This window comes from Perna viridis, chromosome 11, assembly GCF_037379345.1.
Source record: "Perna viridis isolate PV_CMFRI_1.1 ecotype Kerala chromosome 11, ASM3737934v1, whole genome shotgun sequence".
Taxonomy (NCBI): domain Eukaryota; kingdom Metazoa; phylum Mollusca; class Bivalvia; order Mytilida; family Mytilidae; genus Perna; species Perna viridis.
The window spans coordinates 21,458,809-21,479,796 of NC_142455.1; the positions used below are offsets into that span (position 1 = coordinate 21,458,809).

Sequence of the window (20,988 nt, forward strand, 5' to 3'; positions counted from 1 at the left end):
TTACTTTAATTGTGAAAGACTGTTTTTACAACTATCTTTTCCCATGTGTTTTATTCTTCAATTCAACTTTATTTTATTATTAAAAAGCAAATGGTGTCAATTCGGAAGACCAACTTCGAAACCTTATCAGGGGCGTAGCTGCCTGTACGCAAATACGCAGTTGCGTACTTTCGGAAAAAGTAACAAAAATAAAAACACATTTTAAAGATGAAATAAAGGTTATTTATCACATATGCATACCATGAACGTAGTATAGGCTCTGAAAAACTGGCTCCAAAATCGTTAAAATTCAGGAGTTTCCCTCAGGGCTTTGCCTTGCCGGACTCACTGGGGACCTTGAGCGACCCCTCGCCGTAATTTTGCATACAACTAAAACAGGCCTAGCTACGCCCCTGCTTATAAAAACAAATTGTAATGGTGTTCGTCTAAAATGATAAAAATATAAATAAAAATTCATATTTTCAATGAATATTACATTTTTTTTTCTTTTTATTACTAATTTTTCCTTTTTAGACATTTTAAGAATAAAAGTATTTTTTTCATTAGACATTCTTGGCACAATTTAATTAGCCATTCTGGGATAAGACATAATGAGAACATTCCCTTCGTGTTTTTCTAGTCAGCTATTGCCGTTATTAACGTATAGTTGTATTAACATCCAAGCAGAAAGATAAAGTCAGTGGCCAGGGGCGTAGCTAGGCCTGTTTTATTTGTACGCAAAATTACGGCGAGGGGTCTTGGGGGGGGGGGGGTCGCTCAAGGCCCCCAGTGAGTCATTGCATAAAACCTTTATTTCATCTTTAAAATGTGTGTTTTTATTTTTGTTAGTTTTTCCGAAAGTACGCCACTGCGTATTTGCGTATAGGCAGCTACGCCCCTGGCGGCAGATCAAGACATATTATAAAAGGAGACAAGGCACACCCAAGATTACAAATTTCCTTAAAAATGATTAAAAAATGGTAAATGCTTTTTGAACAGATTCAGTGTTTTCCCATAAACATGATAACATTTTAATTATTTCAATTTTTTTAGGGGCCGAGACTTAATCCCATTGAATTCGTGTTTGAATATTTACGAAATTTTTGTGCATGTGCATGCACCATATCTACCTTCATATTTCAACACTCCGTCATTATACAGACTATTACGTGCCATTTGCATGCGTGGCTACCACATAAATTTAAAAAGAACTTTACTATAAGTGACGGCAAAATATTATATACGGTGAAAATATTTTTTTACAATCAAAAATGATTGTTATAACTATGTACATGTCTTGCTGTTTAGAAAATTAGTGACAGAGCAGATGTGGTCATTTGCTCTTTAAAACTGTAGTACACAAAACTGCAGATGTTGATAGCATGCTCCACCGTACGATGGCACACAATGTATGTGGATAATATGAAAATTTATAAGCGTCTTTCTTAGTATGAATTTGTTTATAATGGCAGGGATGTTTATTTCTGATTCTATTGTCAGATGGATCAAGTAGGTTTGTTGGGTATATTGCTAGTTGAAGGTGAATGATCTTATAAAAAAAACTACTAGTCTCGTCTGAATACGCCTGAGCTGTAATGTTGGCCATTGTAGATGTTATAGCATGTCTGAGGCAGAACTGGTGTTATATCTGTTACAAGTGAACTTCTGCGTTGGACCATCTTTATTGGGTTGATTTGTTTTGTTTTATTTTCATTGATGAATGAATTCTCCCCGTTTAGATTATTGCGTGCTTACACAATTGGAATAACTTTAAAATGTTTTTTTTTCACGGCTACTGTGACCGATTAGAAATTATATTATGTGTGTGGTTTTATACATATCAAAAGGGCATATGTTGTAAACGAGTTTGATTGGAGTTGGAAAATAACCTTGGATTTTGTCGAATATGCAGCAGTTTTGACAATTTACATTTAAAAGATTGAGAAGATTGTTCAGAACAGCAAAAGTAAGGTGGATGCCAATCGAGTACTCCCTCTTTGTTATAAAATTAAGTATAAGTATTTGTAAGAATCGTGCAAAATGGGAAATATGCATTTAAAAAAAACCGAACATTTCAACCAAGGATGCTTTCTATCTGAATAGACATTTTGACCACTGGATTTGCTCAGAATTTTTTCATTAGTAAAATTAGATTTTTGGCATAGTTATGTGTCCTTGAAATGTTCATTTCCAGTGCATTTCAATTAATTATAACTCTATTTACCAATGTGAAATGAAAAATAAATTTTCTTGATGCTGATGGTGAAAATAGTTAAATTACACTTTCAAAATGATTGATTTTTTAATACAATGTTTTACCACCTGCTTTTTTCTTACACAGACTGACACTTTAAATATTTTTTCATCTCAACTTTAATTATTTCCGAAGTTAACTGTCGCAGGCCAACTTTTTAACCATTAACTTTTAAAATTAAGAGACCAAGATATTAAATTTTATTATTCATAAACAACAATGAACAAACAAATATTGCATGTTATTAGAATCCAGACTAATATTAGCAACATAAAAACACCAGCGGCAAAAATAATCAATATAATTTGGATAACAGTATCAAAACAATGTGCATACGGATACACATGCACGAAGCTTGTCCGTTGATGGGTGCTTTTAAAGGAGTAGGTATATTCATACGTGGATGCATTTTCTTCGTAAATCCTGTTGCAAGCACAATGAAACGGATAGAGCTATAAAAGTTTTTTGCCAATTGAATTGGTTAAGAACTTGGAAATAAAGTTTTTTGAAATGACAGGCGACCAACTTATTTTTCTAGATTCAACTACTATCCTAATTTAGTACAATAAAGAAACAAAACTTGAAAGGCCTTTACCATATCCCAATATAGGAAAATTATGTACCCTTTTTAACACCAGAATCATATGAAATGAAACAGTATTTAAGATACAAACGGACGACCTCCTTTCTAAGGTTTTACTAAGTGTAAAAAAATCTGTTAGTAATTAAAATTCTGTTGAGGGCAAAACGTATCGGGGGGGGGGGGGCATAAAGTTACTTTTACTGCACCAAAAACTGCATTACCGATACAAACATAAACTATCCGAATCATAACGAACTAAGGCATGACATGTACACAAAAATGTTAACCTTGAAATTTACTACTTTAAATGGCACATTATGATTAAAGCACTAAATCTGACACCCATTAATATTTGGAGTCACCCTTTTAATGAAGCACACATGTACTCCCTCTCTCACACAATAATATTCGTACTACTGGATCATGTAGTACATGAATATATAATACACTTGCTTTACTGAACTAGTGCTTTTAATGACTGGATTGTCGTTAGAACGTTACTTTAACATTATTAACAGAAAGCAGACATCTTCAGGTCTACGTAAAACCTCACTAAATGTATGGCAAAAAAAGCCTTCACAAATAATGATATAATTCTTTAGGGACGGGAGTGTATAAGTGGACGGACGTCATTTGACTAAAACACTAAATGTAAAGGCTTACACCATTAAGACTACTTCTAATTGATTCTGTATATGATACCTTACCATCATTTATACCTTGAAGTTTTGCACTTACAAGCATAAATATACGAATACTTATACCTATGATTTTTACAAGTAATTTAATTAATACCGCATGCATTAATATACCAACTTCTGAGACAGTTTTGAACATATTTGATTGTTATTTCTTCTCGAAAAATGTAAGTTCTATCAAGTAAATATTCTATGATATACAACATGCTCTCGATTTTTGCGCAGCTCTGGCCTTGGCAACAAACCTAGCTACTTGTAAAGCAGTTCCCATACTGTTTTTACCAGAAATAATGTCACCGTTTGTTGCACGATAGCCATTGTGTTGTCCACCTTGTGTACTTCTACTCGGTAAGCATTGTAGCAGTTCAACACTCTCCTCATATTCTGGATCTGCAATTGTCAAAACAGTGAAGCTTCCATCAACTGCACCTATTACTAAAGTACCACCTTCCGGTGTACATGCCATTACTTTGACCTCCGCATGCGCTTTATAGTTCGCAATGCGTTTTCCGTCAGACACTCGGAACACTCGAATTGTTCGATGACCCGAATGATAATAGACAACATGACGATCGTTCTCCGTAAACATAACATCAATACTAAATACACCCTCAGCAACCCGAGGAATGAATGTTCTGATTGTCTTTCCGGATTTAAGTTCTATTAGCTCTAAACCACCACGACTAGGTGCGTATAGTCCTTGTTTTCCTGTCCTAAGTGCCATTCCGTTCCATCTATTGGTTGACCTAATTAGCGTTTTGCGTTTGAGGTCCAATATATTGCCCTTGAACTCATCAACTACTACAATTTGATTGGGATCATGAGGCATAGCTCTTAGACAAGTCAGCTCTTTGTAATCACTGTATTTCAACTGTAAATTGTACAAGTGTGTACCCGTTTTGGCGTGGTAGACACCAAGAACATCTCCGCTCTTGTCGTTTGCAGGGACTGCAAGAAATGATCCATCCATCGTCAAAACTCCCTTTTTAAATTTCTTAATATTGAACTCGAATGAGTAAACAGACTCCCCTTCGGGGAAAGAGTACGCTACACAATTTCCTTTATTGAATGCAATTGTTCCTATTGCAATAACACGAGTATCATCTTCATTCAACAGCAGTTGTTTGATGTCCTTTTGCATTATTGATTTGCTCGGTGTCTCTTGCCCAACCTCCCAAATTACAAGTTTAGCCGTTTCAGCAGCGGCAACATAGCGCGCGTCTTTATTTACAACTGCTAATGTAACTACAGATTTTGTTTCCAAGGCGTGCTCCAACTTCCCTGTCGCTAAATTCCATACGCCAACACAATTTCTGCTAGTGGTTACTCCGAAATGGATTTCGCGTGCTAAATGTATATGCTCGATTGGTTTCTCAAGCCTGTCGATCGAGTACACTTCTTCTAAAATGTTATCAAAGTTCCATACTTTGATTGTTTTGTCAATTGACGAAGAGATCAGTTTGTTAGTGCCAGCAGTGAGTACAGTAAGAGCTATGATTCTTCCAAAGTGAGCATCAAGCACTTTTACCATGTTGCCTTGTTTCGAATCCCATACGTAAAGATTTTTTCTCACAGCTGCGACAACGAAGTGATTACTTTTCGTGAATACCACAGAACTTTGCAATGGGTTTCGGTTAGGAATATTCCTTGTTCCCGACGGCAACTTTAATTCGACTAGAGTATCAGATTTCAAATTCCACAGTTTGAACCCTAACGCTATTGTAGCAACCAAACAGTTTTCATCCTCAGAAAGAGTCAAACAGAACACCAAATCCTTATTATCACCTAAGGTACGATCGTAGTGCCACCCACCATCGGATTTTTTGTACACGGCTATATTGTTATCACTTATCTCAATACATGCATACACGATGTTTTTGTCCTTTGCTATTGCTATGGCACTGTGAAACTCAAACGGTTCAATGGATTGGTCTTGGACTTCTAACGCCATATCAGTATCACCGTCCATTCCACTTTTCACAATAAGGTATGTCTTTTCATCGACGCCAAAATCTACCGATATGAGCGGCATTTTCAATGGAATGGTAAACGATGACACGAATTTGCCGCTTATAGTGTAGAGATACCACTCTTTGTTTGTCCATGCTGCCACATGCGTGTTTGAAACTTGCGTTCCAATAATTGACTCAGTTTTGCCATTCGTTGTAGGAGAGATCAGAGTGAAATCTCCAGTCATAATGCTTGCAACTATGACTTGGTTGTTGTTTGTGTAGCTAACGGCGTGAATGTCGTTTGGTGATATTGCTAGATTTTGCATAATGCCCTCTATCCCTGGAATAATTTGTCTAAATACGTCACCTGTTATCAAGTCCCAAATAATAAATTTATTTGAAACCGAAACTAGATATCTTCCATTCGACGTACACCCTATTCCAAATGGCGCGAAAGGATGACCTTCTAATGAATACTGTAAAGGGCCACCAGGTGTGTGTAAATGATGATGGGCTGGAACTAATGCACAGTTGACCAGTCCATCTGAGTCACATTGCTGAATCAAGTTGCGAATGTTCATGTTGGACTGAAAGTATGGCAACAGTCTACCTGTGATTTGAGGACCAAGCATACCTGGATAATGATTCAAAATTGAACTTGATAATCGAATTGCATCAGCAATTAATTTCACATCCTTTTGATAGACATGTTCGAGCAAATCTTCGAAGTCAGCTACAACAGATTGCAAAGGCATAGAGCTCAGTTTAGCATGGATCCAGTTATAATTAAACAAACAGGTATTATAAAGTTCTTCGTATTGGTGAGATCGTACAAGATGATAGGGTAGTTCACTCAACTTCCTGCCGTTATACCGTGTTATTTTACCATCAGCATCGTGAAAAGCCAGTGGCTGAAGTGGAACTTTCCGATCGCTTTCTCCTTTCAAGTCACTAAGATGAAACATTCTTCGTTGATGCTCAGAGTATTCAAACGGTTTAGGAATACCTCCTCCCCAAACACCCATAAAATATTCCGCAATTTGTGCATGCATTTGCGCAACGAAATTTAGATTTCGAAAGTACCGTTCTCGGGCGGCTTCGATAAATTGTCGATGGTACCAATTGACGACACTGACGCCATTTGCCTCTCTTTCGGATAAATAACTTGGGAGATCACTTCTTATTCTAGTCCACAACAACGGCGGGATTCTCCTTACTGGCGGTAAATGGTACTGGTAAACGTCATTCAAAACTTTTTCGTCCAGAGACAGTAGGTCTTCTAGCTCGCTTTCTGAAACACCGCTTTTAGCAGCTGTAATGTAACCTAAGGCATGTGCCACTAATGTTTTACCATGCTGATTTTCTATTCTTTCGAATAGTTTCATAATGCTGTCATGAATCGAATGATCTAGAACTGTTTGTTGAGGTTTGGTATAAGATTTCCAACGACAAACTTGGTCAAAAACAAGTTTAACAAATAAAGGTAAATTGCACTTAGTAAATGCCTCGTTGACAACGTTCCATTGCTCCTCGCTTATTGTCCGATTTCCATTCTTGAGCCAAAATTTCAAGATTGTCGCACTAAGACCCTCGCCTAATGGTAGCACTTGAACGTAATTGTTCGGTTCTTCTACCATGATACGTAAATTGTCAAGTATGCCATACATATTAGGAAGAGTTGATACGATACACTTAACATGGCGCGGTAGGACTGCCGGTAACCATGCCAACTGATGAGCGCCATCTGCACCAGACAACTGGTCAAGGGAGTCAAATATCAGCATTATAGGTTTCTCTTCTGTGGCATATGTCAATAGATTCTTAAAATGACCAACAAGGGGGGATAACTCGTCCGGTATGTTGTCTATTGGTTGGTCGAACATGATTGATATCTGTTGTATAACACTAGTTAAGAGTGGGATAATCGTTGAACTGTTTGGAGTTGTTCCTAAAAACCGCAGTACAAGTGTAGGTTCGTTGTCTTTTTTTTGCAACCATTCTCTTGCCTAAAAAAATCAAAGTTAAAAATTCAATTTAAGCTAGATTTTACATTTTGTGTATCAACATATTTTCTCTTTGGCGACCTACAACTCAACATTCACAATACAATAGTTAAAAATGACACTTTCAGGATAGGTATTGCTATCAAAGCGGGTGGAATTATCTCAGTCTAATAGATTAATTAAGAAAATTTCTTGTCGCTTTTAGATTTCTGATATAAAGCGTGGGAGAACTAGCTTTCGGGTCGCATTTTTTACACTGATATTGTTAAATTTTCAAACAGATAAAGGCTTTTGTTATAAGAAAGAATACTGGAAGCCCAATTTGTTGTAGAATTCCTTTACTTTTGTGATTTACACCATCAAGTAATTTGACTTCTGCGAGACACATACATGTACCAAAATAAAGCTAAATATATGTGACCCCATAAGAAGTGATTTCCATTGATTTTCGATGAAATATACGTAAACACGAGGGCGTTAATTCATATTTAATAATTACAGATAAATGTGCAATATACTGATATCGTATTGATTTATCATGCGAGTTTTGGGTAAATTTAAACGCTCAACAATGAAGATTAATACGGCGCCTATATTTGGTCTATTTTAGCCATCGCAAATATAACATACGGACTAAATTAGATATCACACGGGATCAATCTGTTTAACAAATGGACCACGAAAGCTTTGATTAATGCGGAGGTTTTTCCAATAGCGTTACCAGAATGCACTGTAAAATACTGTAAATATATTTTTTTCATTTCCACAGGTGCACATTTTGTTCGTAGAATATGAAGCTGAGAAAGGACTCAAACTGGCAAAAGATTTCAATTTGAATTTTGAAACAATTTCGTTCAAAAGACAGTTAAGAATGGACCATTAAATGGTACATTACAACATAGGAATCCGTCCATATAAAAATGTTCACAGTACGAGCAGATTAATTTTCCTTTTTGTTTATTTAGTATCTGAAAATATTAAAATTTGTTTTATGATATAGCCAGTCAGGTTAATTGTTTCTAATTAAAGCAAACTTAGAAGCAATAGTTTCATAAAGAACCAAGAACGAACATCAAGTCAAGTAAACTGACAATTATTCTCAAAACTTTCCATACATTTGTAGCAACTAAAAACAAGATCAATTCATCAAAAGTATGGTTCGGATCCCATCATCATTTCGAGCGTTGAGGAAAAATAATTGGTACAAATAAGTACTTACATAACTTGAACCTTTAGCTGTAAGAGACGTCTTTCCACAGCCACTTTCACCGTGTAATATGAAAGGCACGTTGGACTCTCCGGTGACATAGGCTTTCATTTTGTCAATTATATCTTCTCTCCCTTGAAACACTTTGCAAAAGTTTACACATGCGTGAGAGTGCTGAAGTACTTCGGTGTATACTGGATCCTGGGAGAGTTTTTCGTGCTGTGCCATTGCGCGCTCTACCAAACCAATGATAGACCTATGGAAATGCGACGTGAACTCTTTGATGTATTCCGAATGGGATTCCATGTCAATGCCTTCCTTTCCTGACCACTCAACAGTGAAACGAGCAATATTACCATCCGGAAGTTTCTTTGGTAGTTTTTCGTCACGTAATGTTTTAAGAAGCTTTTGTGCTTCACCGTCTACATTACGTGCAGCAAAGTCAACAAATTTGGCGGCAAATCGTAGCAGTCCGACATTGATATTGCTTATTTCCCTTATGTAGGCCAACGTATGATCTATAACACCATCTGCTTTTAGTATTCCATGAATTACTTCTCGCTCTGTCACTAAAAAAAAACAGAGAAAAGATTATATTAAATCTCCTTCAGGGCTTCATTTTATGATTTTGGTTTGTTTTCATTTGGATTTCAGATGAATATAACGATAAAAGTATACGTCACATAACAGTTTTTGTAGGTTGAGACATGCAAATAATGAAACGGTGACATAATGAGTCATTAACATTGACCGATACGAAGACATTTAAAAATAACTTAATTTTAGATGTAACAAGCCTTCTGATTCAATAAAAAAATTGTCCATCATCTCATAGACCAAATATTGCAATGAGGCTGTGACGTCGACAACCTTATTGCTGATTTACTCTTAAAATTTTGATCTAGTGTGCACCGCGTAATTGAGGTTATTTCTCAAAGACCGAAAATATATAAAAATCTATCCTTAAGTAAATCAAAATTTGTATTTCCCATGGTATAAACTTTGGTTCCTATTTTGATATTTTTGGTTTAAGTACTTCCTGTTTTTGATTTAGATCTTCTATTTAATACTGCTGATGAGAAGTGTGTACAACAATCAACATTTGCGATACTTTGTTTTTTTATTTTACAACAAATTTGATGTGAAATCCCCCACAAAAACGAATACAATACTTCAAGTCGTTAGTTTTTTCCCTTTTTAGAAGGAACGCTTATCATAACGGTCCATCCGATTTACCAACACGTTCTTCAAGGAGTGAAAGTTTTGATTTTGTTTTTATTTGCTATTATTTTGTTTATTTCTTGTTTTAATATTCCTGATCATGTCGTTTTCTACCACTAACATTGTAAACTTGAGGACGCTCACCCTACCGGTGCACCTGGTCCATGCTCCCAGTTTTTAGTGGAGTCCGAGTTGCTCATTTACTTTTGTTACTTTGTATGTATGATTTTAGTTACTTTATGTTCTCTGTTGTGTGTGTCTGTTTTCCATGTCTGGTCTTTGTCCCTGGATTAAATTCTTTTGATTACCGCTATAATCTTGGTTCCCTTGATTACTCTTTGTCTTTGTCATTGAAGATTGCAATTTCTGTCAATTTCTACGCAAACGCGACAAACGAAAATATGTCAAATTAATATAGATTTTCTCACTAAACGTGAAATCCGTAGCATTTAATATAACCAATCATATGAAAAGGACAAACTGTTATTCTTAACAAAAAAAAAAACGAATTTTGATCTTTACCTTGCAGCCGATAGTATTTGTACTCTAATATGATTGATACTTTTGTATTTAATATTTACTAGGTCGATACCACTGCTGGAGGACTAAATGTCTCCAAGGTTATTCACTATCCAAGTATTCAGACTTGTCTGAACCCACATTACGTCATATATCATTTCTCAAAATTTGCAGTATTACAAATTTCAAAATCCCCACAATAATGAGGCTTCATTCCTTGTATCGTACGTGGTAGAACATCTCGGTGGTGTATTTGGCTTCCAATTTCCAGTTTTGATTTTGAGTACATTGTTTTTCAGGTATACAAGTAATTTCTGGAGAAAGATCTTCTTATGTATTTGATTCTAATGCTGCTGATTGAAACACGTGTATGATGTGAAGGCAAAATACATTACAAACAAAAAAAGGACGTTTTGTCAACATCTTTTACTTGAAAGTTATCACAAATTATCAAAAATCAAGAAAGATTCCATCTATTCTAAAATTTGAGTTAGTTTTGCGATCGCACTTAACAGAATATTACACCGACATTTTAAAAACAAATGTTGAAAACCTTGGCTATTCAGATAACCTGGCTTTTCTCTTCAATTTTTGAGACAAATCAGCACATTAATACAATCAAGTGCCAGGCAACCTGTCCTAAACTGAAGTAATGTCTTCAGTAAGAAAGGATTAATCTAATATTTGTTAACTAGAATACGAAAAAAAAACATACATCATCCATACCGGTGCACCTGGTCCATGCTCCCAGTTTTTAGTGGAGTCCGAGTTGCTCATTTGCTTTTGTTACTTTGTATGATTTTAGTTACTCTGTGTTCCTTGTTGTGTATGTCTGTTTTCCATGTGTGGTCTTTGTCCCTCGATTACATTTTTTTGATTGCCGCTATAACCTTGGTTCCCTTGATTACTCTTCCATGTCTTGTCTTTGTCCCTGGATTACATTCTTGTGATTTCCGCTATAACCTTGGTTTCCTTGATTACTCTTCCATGTCTGGTCTTTGTCCCTGGATTACGTTTTTTTATCTTGTTTCCCTTGATTACTCTTTGATTATAGCTATAACCTTGGTTCCCTTGATTACTCTTTGATTACCGCTACAACCTTGGTTCCCTTGATTACTCTTTGATTACCGCTACAACCTTGGTTCCCTTGATTACTCTGATTACCGCTATAACCTTGATTACTCTCTCGATGATGTAGAGGGAGAATCAGAGGAGAGGATTATTGACTGGATATCAGGCAATATGAGTAGAAACACTACGTTAAAATCTCATCATTGTTGGTTTTTTGTTTAATTTTGGAGTGACCAGAAAAAGTTCAAGTGAGGACCTTCACAGAGAAGCGAATTCAACAGACATGCAAATCATACTAACGAAATCCAGATAGCCATTGACAGGGCATTTCCTTAAAAAGATATTCTAATAACTTAGCAAGCGTGTGAAAGTCATGAGAAGGAAAATATACCTATATTACAAACAAATGGGTAGAACTAGAATAAAATAAGTGAAAGAGAACATTGGAAATATAGCCCTAGACCTATGTGCCTCGGAGTCATTTAAGAGCTTACTAAAGGTGTGCTTTCAGTGATCTCTGAAAGTATTTACTATTTTGTATTAAGATTATACGTCGATTCCTTCGTTGCGTTTCACCACATTCCTTCCCTTTTCTCTTCCATGATACTGAGACCCACCTGACATAAAGTAGTTATGCATTTGATCTCTGTCAATCCGTTTCGCTATAAATAACACTTGAGCAGCTTTTCGACAGATTCGTTGAAGTTTTGTAAATGTCTCCCACCAAGTGTTCTGATCCTGTTCCTGTAGTCTTTGGTGCCTCTGTAAGGAATGAAATATGAAGAGATGTAAATGAAATCCAGTTGAACTAAAGTTGCATTTGATTAGTGGGACCATAATCATATTTGAAAAGTGGAACCATAAGTATAGTTATCCAGTGGGACCATAATTATATGTATATCTATTGACGATCAGTAGATTGGATCGTTGGTAGTGTTTTCTTTCACGCACTTTTTAATTGTAACATTTTAATAATTAACATAGTTTTTTTTGTTGAATTTCTTTTGATAAATCGATAAATTTACCAATTCATAAAAGAACAATATATTATAATGTTTCACATTAATTACCACTCTTAGAGACGTTTGTTGGAGTGCAAGAATCATAAAGTATTTTATAAACAACTAATTTTCTAACCAACAATTATGTCAAAAGTGTACAAAAATAAAATGTTCAATAAATCACTCATTTTATCAGTTGCTGTCACTTGAATACTCCTTATTACACACTTTCATCCTACCTTGTTGTTAAAATTCGTAAGGATGGAGCTGATTGGCTGGAGAATGTAAACAGGCGGGACAGCGTTGTCATCTCTGATATACCATTTGTCCATCAGATTAAGTTCTTCCGGTTCCGTTTTTATACAATCCCTGATCATTTCAAATTCTTTGGCATCAATGTGTGTTGGAATTGGACGGTATCCATATTTTTGACCAAGGAACACCTGTAAAATTATTTACAATTTTTTCTAGAAAGGTCGACATTACACAAAAGGGAAGAAAATAAAGAAGTGAAAAAGCAACATTTCAGTGAAAGTCTTTGATGCTCATTTCTTTTTTTTACTTTATTTTTAAATTTTTTACCAAGTTATATGCAATAACCAATTGTAACGTTGGGACAGTTTATGATTCGTGCACTGAATGGAAATAAACTGATACATGGATGAGGATTAAAACTGATTGAAATGTAAAGCTAGGCCGTACAAGTTTTTTCTCAAGTCCGTGCATTGTAATTGTTTTATTCCGCAACAAAAATTGAAGAATGTTTAATTTCGAAGCGGGAGCTAGAGAACCTTTTACCTTCAAATCTATGTCACGTACGTTGCCCATTTTGACTGATGAAATAAAACGAATCCAGCATATATTATAACACTTAACTTGATATTGACAATATTATACAATTATTGAATGTGTTACGGAAATTAAGGATACTTGATTTGTTTTAAACTTTGAAAGTAGCTGACAAACCCCAAACTCTTTTCATTACCAAATTGTGAGTACTTGCCCATCTAAAACCGTTAAACATTTTGTTTCAACTTCCGTTTTGAAATTAAAGTTGTATTTCTAATTTCTAGGAAACATAAATAAATCAAACAACACATTTCACCTATCTCAAAACACAGAAAAAAAAACAACCAAGTTCAAACCTATATAACATTAACATTAAGGTCTGACCTGGGAAACGATTGAACGGGATTTTAAATGCCATTGAACTTCATACTAGAAGTTTTGCAGACATGAATTCCACCTTTTTTTTTTATATTTCACGCACACATGCGAATTTGACTAGAATTCAGATAACAACTTCAAAGCCGACTTATCGAATTTCAATTCAAACCTACAAGTGTGAATTTCTGATCAAATTGAGGATAATTAAATTATGGAAATGACACTTCTAATTATCGAAAATGACAACACTAATGTTTTCCAATTTGCATGTAATCTTCGTTCTTTTTCTTGTGAATATTTCATGAATAAAGGTACCATTAAATAATTGAAAGGTAGGTTAGTCAGATACAACTTGTGACCAAAATCAATAATGACTTATTTAAGTATTTTTGCGGATTGTCGATCACAAAAATATGAAATACGTCCAGCGTTTCTAGAAAAAAACCTCATTTGATGAATCTGCTCTGGATATTTGGTCTGTCTATATTACCATCTTGGATAGTTGACTTATTCTTATGATTTTAAATTTTGATAAGACTTTTAATAACTGATGACAAACATATTATATCGTAACCTACAAACTGAAACAGAGAACTATCTTAATTTTTTTTTTTTTTTTGGAAAAGGGGGGGGGGTGGGCAAGTTGATAATCGACTACTTACGACAAAATTAGGACCAATGGAGAGCCGCTGACAATTGTGGATTTCCTGCATACACAAAGATGTGGTCATGTGATCGTCCGTGGCCTCATCTCGTACACCCCATCTCATGTCAACAACCTAAAACACAACAATCCGTATTATTAAGTTACACAGTATGCAAACTTCAAATTGAAAACACACTGTGAAGCAGAGCTGCGTGGTATATCGAAAGGTTGCTTAATAACTAATCCATTTAAAATTCAGACAATGCCAATGGCAGATCAGATACACCACTGTACGAACGATACTACGACAACCATGAACGATAACTCCTATATATTGCCAATTCCACACACAACTGGATCTACATCATTTTCATCTCCGAGTTACAAAACAACCGAATAACAAACTACAAAGGTTTACGTGGTTTGTAACTGTTTCTAAATTAAAACCGAAGTGAATTTGATTGGTTTTTGACATGCATTAATCACATCCTATCTGATTTTTGAAAAGGCAGCAGCAACTTAATTTAATAAAAGTAAAACTAAGCAACCGATACAATAAAATTAAAGTGCCGATGGCGTTGACCCTCGGAAGTCATGAGAAATCTACATGTATTTTAAAAACTTTATAATCCGCTGATGGTAATTTGTTCTATCTGCATTTTCAAAAAAAGATAAGTTATTAACAATGGCATCAGCGCTTTTACCACTTACTAGAACTACACATCCACACAATTTTGATGATTCAAAATTTCAATTTAAATTTCGTTTTTTATTCCTTTCTTTTTTTACGACGCGGTCGGTATAGTTTCGCTTTTTACCATTTGACCTTAAAGATGCTCTTCCATGGAAACGCAAGTCACCTGATCAAAATTCTGTTTCCAGATTGGCCTAATACTGATAACTTAATGGGGTTCGAAAAAGGAAATTGAAATTGCGTGCCATGCGTTATTTCCTAATAAAAATTATAAGTAGAAAAAAAAAACACAATTTTACTGCGTCGGCTATCATTTTAAAGATAGTACTTGTTTCTGTTTCGTTTCATTTCGTTTTTGTTTTCTTACTCAATGTAACCTTGACAACCTATTTTTATAGTTAAAACGTAGCCAATCACGTGGAATCCATATATGGATATCAAAGGCATTAATAAAACAGTTCAAACTTCTGTATATGTATTTGAATTTTTCTTTGACACTCATTCATGTAAAATATAATTTCAATATTGTACTATAAAACAGGCAAATTGATGTATTTATATGAAATAATCAAGTTGATGCTTTTTTAATATTCACCCGCCAGATCTCTTTCGCGGAGGAAGTACTTTTAATGCGCTTATTAACAGGAAGTCATTTTGATTGACATCAGATGGTTTTAAGACTCAGAAGTCACATGACTTCCGACCAAAAATCAGAAACAAGCACAATAATAATAATAATGATAATAATAATAATAATAATAATAATAAAAACAAGTTAGAAAAATGGGACGCCTTTCAACCTTTACAACGAACAATTTCTTGATTTAAGGTAAATAGCTACTATAGATATATTTAGTTTCACAATATATCATGTGATAGTATATTGAAATTATGTGCCCCTGCCGAATGATATGCCACGAGCAAGCGATTTTAGAAAATATTTCATTCTGACTAGTTTGACCTTAAGTGGACATGCCTCAATATAAGCGTACTCATCTTAATTGCAGATATATAAAAATATTAATGAACCCTTTCAATCAGTTCATCAAGGATTATTTATCCACAAATATTCTAAAATATCTATATTCCATTTCACTTAAAGGATAAAAAAACTTACAAAGTTCAAAATCAACACTCAGAAGGCAATTTTTTTGACAGACAATACAAACAAAATAAAACAAACAAAAAGACAAGACAAGTAATCTAAATCGTAACCGAGTTAAGTTTACGTGAGAGATTTTCTCTCTCTGACACTGAACATGTCTAACCACCGGAAGTAAGAATTGATCATTTTATATCCAATGAAAAAAAATAATCAATGGTAAAAATTTATGACCAATCCAAAAGCAGTAATTGAAAGTCATAAATGATTTATTGTTAAATACGAACACTTTCCCTTCATTATTTTATTATCATCGCACTCAATTATGTGTCATTTGATAAGAAACATTGTTTTGTCGTTGCCGTAAATGAAAACGCTACTTCCGGTCTAGAAATGTCGTACCATTATCTATTGAATCTAATTATTTGATAACCTTTGATGGCAACATTAGGGTTGAACCAGGCGATAATAGGCTTACATGATATGTTGGTCAAGTTTCAGTTTAATGATGCTTAATTATTGTCATGAAACCGATGTAAAACATTTTATATTCAACGTTGCATAGTTTATTGCAAAATGTGCAATTTAGTGTTATATCATGTTTTCTGAAAATAATGACGTTTTGGAAATTATAAAGAAACAAAATGTCATTTACATTTATAACCAATCATCATGAATAAAACTGTTGCTTTGTTATCGGATTTTGACTAATAATAAACAATTAGAAAGTATCATGAACTACCTTATGAAAAGTGTATGACTTAGGTAAATTTAATTATGGGATCGCCATGTCATCACGTTTAACGAAGAGACATATCATAGTACATGTGGACTATCGAGCCTAAGACTCATTTTAATTGGTTATAGTTGTTGTTATCTTAAAATGACAATAAACAAGCAAACAAAACCTATTTTTTAAAAACAAAAAATTAAAATAATAAGATGGTCCGAAATTGAATACAACGAGTCTTAACTTGTTAAATTTTACTATTTTAATTGAACAAAATGCTTCTTGTACATTTCACATCTGCTTCATATTATTAATTAATAGCGGCTTGTCGAGCAAAATTAATATATCACAAAATTCTAACTATTGATGTATTTTAGCGGGTATTTTCTCGTGTTTTTTTTTGTTTTCTTTTGTTCTTGTTCTTTTGCTTTTGTTTTGCTTTTGTTATAGTATTTTACAAAAACACTTTATTGATTTTCGTTGTCGTCAATTTTGTGTGACCGCAGCCAGAACATGAAAAGGCGAGGCATGTAAATTAACTGGGTAAAGCATTAGAGAATGCAAATTGAATACCCAAATATTGCCTCCTCAATTTAAAGCAGATGCCTGTATCAATCTATAATGGAAAAATAAGTTATCTTAATTTTGTTTTTATGTATAAGTATAACGTCGTCATTCAATGTTATAATTTACATAGTACATGAGTTCTGTGAATTCTCGAAGACGGCACCAACAGATTTATGCCACTGAAAACACATTCATGACGATTTTATATCCAGAAATCACTTTATAATTAAAACAAAATTACAATTAAACTTCTACAGGACACCATGAGGTCTTCAATGATGGGCAAAACCCATACCATAAAGTAAGCTGTGAAAAGTCACAAAACAAATGAAATGAAACTATTCATAAAAGACGAAAAACGTCTGAATTTATATTGTAAATATGCAAAACGAATAATAAAGAACATAAAAAAAACGACAACCACTGGATTGCAGGTTCCTGGATTTACGATACTTAGAACTTGCATGTTATGGTAGTAGATTGAACACTGAAACCAATAAAATGAGTTTCCATGTATCTGTATAATACACTTCGTTGATTTACATGTCAAGTAAACTAAATTCGATGACTTTACTGTTGATTCGTAAATGTAGGTATTGTATTGATACTAATGCTGACGTATTTTATACTAATCTTACATAATAAGCTTTTATTGACCGTCCGCCATTAACTTCTATTTCCGCGACAAAGCATTTGTTATGTACCGATTAGGTGCCAATGGATAGATTAACCCATAAATACATCCGTTATTGAACTAGAAGTCGAGGTAGTTTTCTATTATTTTTTATCTTTTGGCTATTCTACTTTTGCATTAAATAAAAAGGCTTTAAAACCTCGTGAATTCCAGTTGTTTTCGCGTGGCAGGTCTTTCCGGTTGACATTTATTGCTCCCAATAAAGCACTCAAATGACGCTGCTTTACTGCTCAAGTTTTCCAATCACACCGATTTCAGCTTCGAAAGATTGCAATTAGAACTTCCGGTTTTTCTATTACCAAAATCAATGCAGATTAGACATTATTGTATTCCAATTAAAGTTTATTTTCCATGTGTGCATTACATTCAAGACTTTAAACATCGTTAGTCTTTTTTTTAATTAGAAAACAGCAGTCATTTTCACAAAATGCTTCAGAAACAATACAACTTATCAATGCATGTAAATGAAAAAGCAGTTCGAAAGTAATATCATGAGCCGTAAACAAATGGAAAACAAACTAGACGGAGATAATGCAATGCAAATTGAGACAAGAAAATAAGTATATAAGATTGAAAGAAACTTCAGTACATGAAATAGAGCATGTTTTAGAGCTTCGTTAAATTGATATTAAATAAATGATAATAAGCAGATTTTAGCTGAGTCACTGAATGGACAACCCATGTGATAAAGATAACGACAAAGCCATTATTACTGTCATATTTCATTCATATATTAAATGAAAATAATTGAGCGTGTCATATTTGTTATTACAAGGTCTTTTCGGTTTGTGTGTTTTTCTTTGTGTAGTCGTTATCCTTGAAAATATTCTGTTGACTACCACTCGAATCCTGGTTCCCTTGATTACTCTCTTAAACACAGGGTAGCCAGATTAATCAAACACGATCCAGATTCTGATCGAATTAATACGAAAGCAAAGAATTAGTCTATGATATTCAGATGACAACAATGTCCATGGGCCCAACATGACAAAAATTTAGCGGGTCGTGTTACTCGAAACTTGAGGTCAAATGTAAAGGTTAAACTAATGTTATCATGACACCTTGGGTTAGCTGACTATATACAAAATATCAAAGGCAAACAGAAAATCGCGTCTCTTGTCGAAGGGTCGTAACTCACTGCCAGAACAAACACAAAATTGAAAATTGTTCTGAACAAAGGCTGCACTACATACAAAACGACATTGTGGGAAAAGGTAATTAAACATAAAGCGGTTATAAATATATATGTGAATGTAAGTTTTAAGATAAATATTTAAATATTTATCACACTGCAATTATTACCGTTCCATAAACTTTCAATATCAATAGTGCGAGTAATTCAATATCAATTTTAATTAAAATGAAACATATGTAATGGTTGGCCATTTAAAAAAAATATTATGCATGAGAAATCAATAAGTCTATCTTACTTACTTTTCTATATTGCATAGAAACATCAAATGATAACACATACACACTTCAGTAAATCAAAAGTTTAAACTAGAGAAAACTGAACTCAGTCTGATGATCATAAAATACATGTACCCTAAGCATTTCAAATGAAAGGAATGTACGTGTATTTCAAACGATTAATGTTATAGACATCTTCCCTGTTTTTGTTGCCCATGACAATTGTTAAGTTTGATAAGTGATTGGGTTGTTTTTTTTTTAAATCAAGAACACGAAAAATAAAGGACGAACAGACATATGATCACTATAGAACTCCGATTCAGTGAGCGGGAGTAATCAAAGCAAAATTATACGTCCTGATATGTCTTACAAAGAAAAATGTAAAGCCTAGAAGTGATGTTGCAGCGCCGTTATTTTAATGTTCCTGTTGATAATATATAGAAAAACATAACAGAATATGAAAGAGTAATCAAGGGAACAAAGATTCCAGCGGAAAACAAAAGAATGTAATCTAAGGACAAAGACCAGACATGGAAAACAGACATACACAAAAAAGAATATAAATAACCAAAATAATACATACAAAGTAACAAAAGTAAATGAACAGTGACAATATTTTTGGGTTCAAGTTTTTTTCTCTCAAAAAGTCATAAGACGGATTAATTTGCCAGGTGGAAAATACCTAGATGTTCGTAAAGACATGGAGAGCCGCTTTCTGTGCTCATCGTGTTGTTCTTGCTGGTCCTTTACATAATTACACTCCCCCAACCTACAAAGTGGGGTGTATAGTAATTTGGCTATCCATCCATCCGTCCGTCCTTCCTTCCTTGTTAATTCTTTCTTTCCTGCCTTCCCTTACACAGAGAGGTGTCCATCTTTTATCCGTTATTCCTCCTACATCCCCGAATGGAAGTAAATGAAAATTTAATAGAATCTTCATTATATATTCTCATTGTGCATTACCTATTTTAAATTTCAATCCAAATTAATTTTGAGGTTTCACATTAGCAAGACATGGAGTTAGTCACTAATGAATACAGGCTAACAAGAATTTTTAGTGAGGTTCGAAATAAGGGGCGTTGACAAAATTTCCCTGACTTTAAATAAGATATAATAGTGCTCAGCCAATTTAAAGCTCTCTTTAAACAATTTTAAACATTTTTATGGGAGCTTCAAAAAGGTGACCACTTCCCCCCAAAAAAACCTCTTGATACGGTGCGGACAAGTCATTGACCGGGTTCGTTAATCATTCTTGTGTAAACGTATTAATAACTGGCGTTTTGAATCCTATTATTCATTCTTCGTGACGATTTTATAAACGTACATAATTATACTCTGTACTTCTTAAAAAATACAAGTATCTTATTACAAATACATTTTTGAAAAATTTGAAATTTGCTTAAATATGATTTATTGTATAAATTAATCCATCGTTACAACAACACAAACCGTATTTATGATGTCAAGGCCTGTGTCGTAAAGTCTTGCAA

At 34.2% G+C, this 20,988-nt stretch overlaps 1 protein-coding gene across 1 annotated transcript in view; it reads right to left on the reverse strand.

Moving 5' to 3' along the window:
* Positions 1 to 2,416: 2,416 nt before the first annotated feature.
* Positions 2,417 to 20,988, reverse strand: part of LOC148603334 (NACHT and WD repeat domain-containing protein 2-like) — a 35,756-nt gene continuing 17,184 nt past the window's right edge. Inside the window, exons 3-7 of the mRNA XM_088552118.1 lie at positions 14,318 to 14,434; positions 12,728 to 12,931; positions 12,105 to 12,249; positions 8,689 to 9,245; positions 2,417 to 7,472 (exon numbers count right to left, since the gene is read on the reverse strand). Coding sequence (XP_088408244.1) covers positions 3,705 to 7,472; positions 8,689 to 9,245; positions 12,105 to 12,249; positions 12,728 to 12,931; positions 14,318 to 14,434 — 4,791 coding nt within the window. The 3' untranslated portion in view covers positions 2,417 to 3,704. The remainder of the gene's footprint in view (positions 7,473 to 8,688; positions 9,246 to 12,104; positions 12,250 to 12,727; positions 12,932 to 14,317; positions 14,435 to 20,988) is intronic.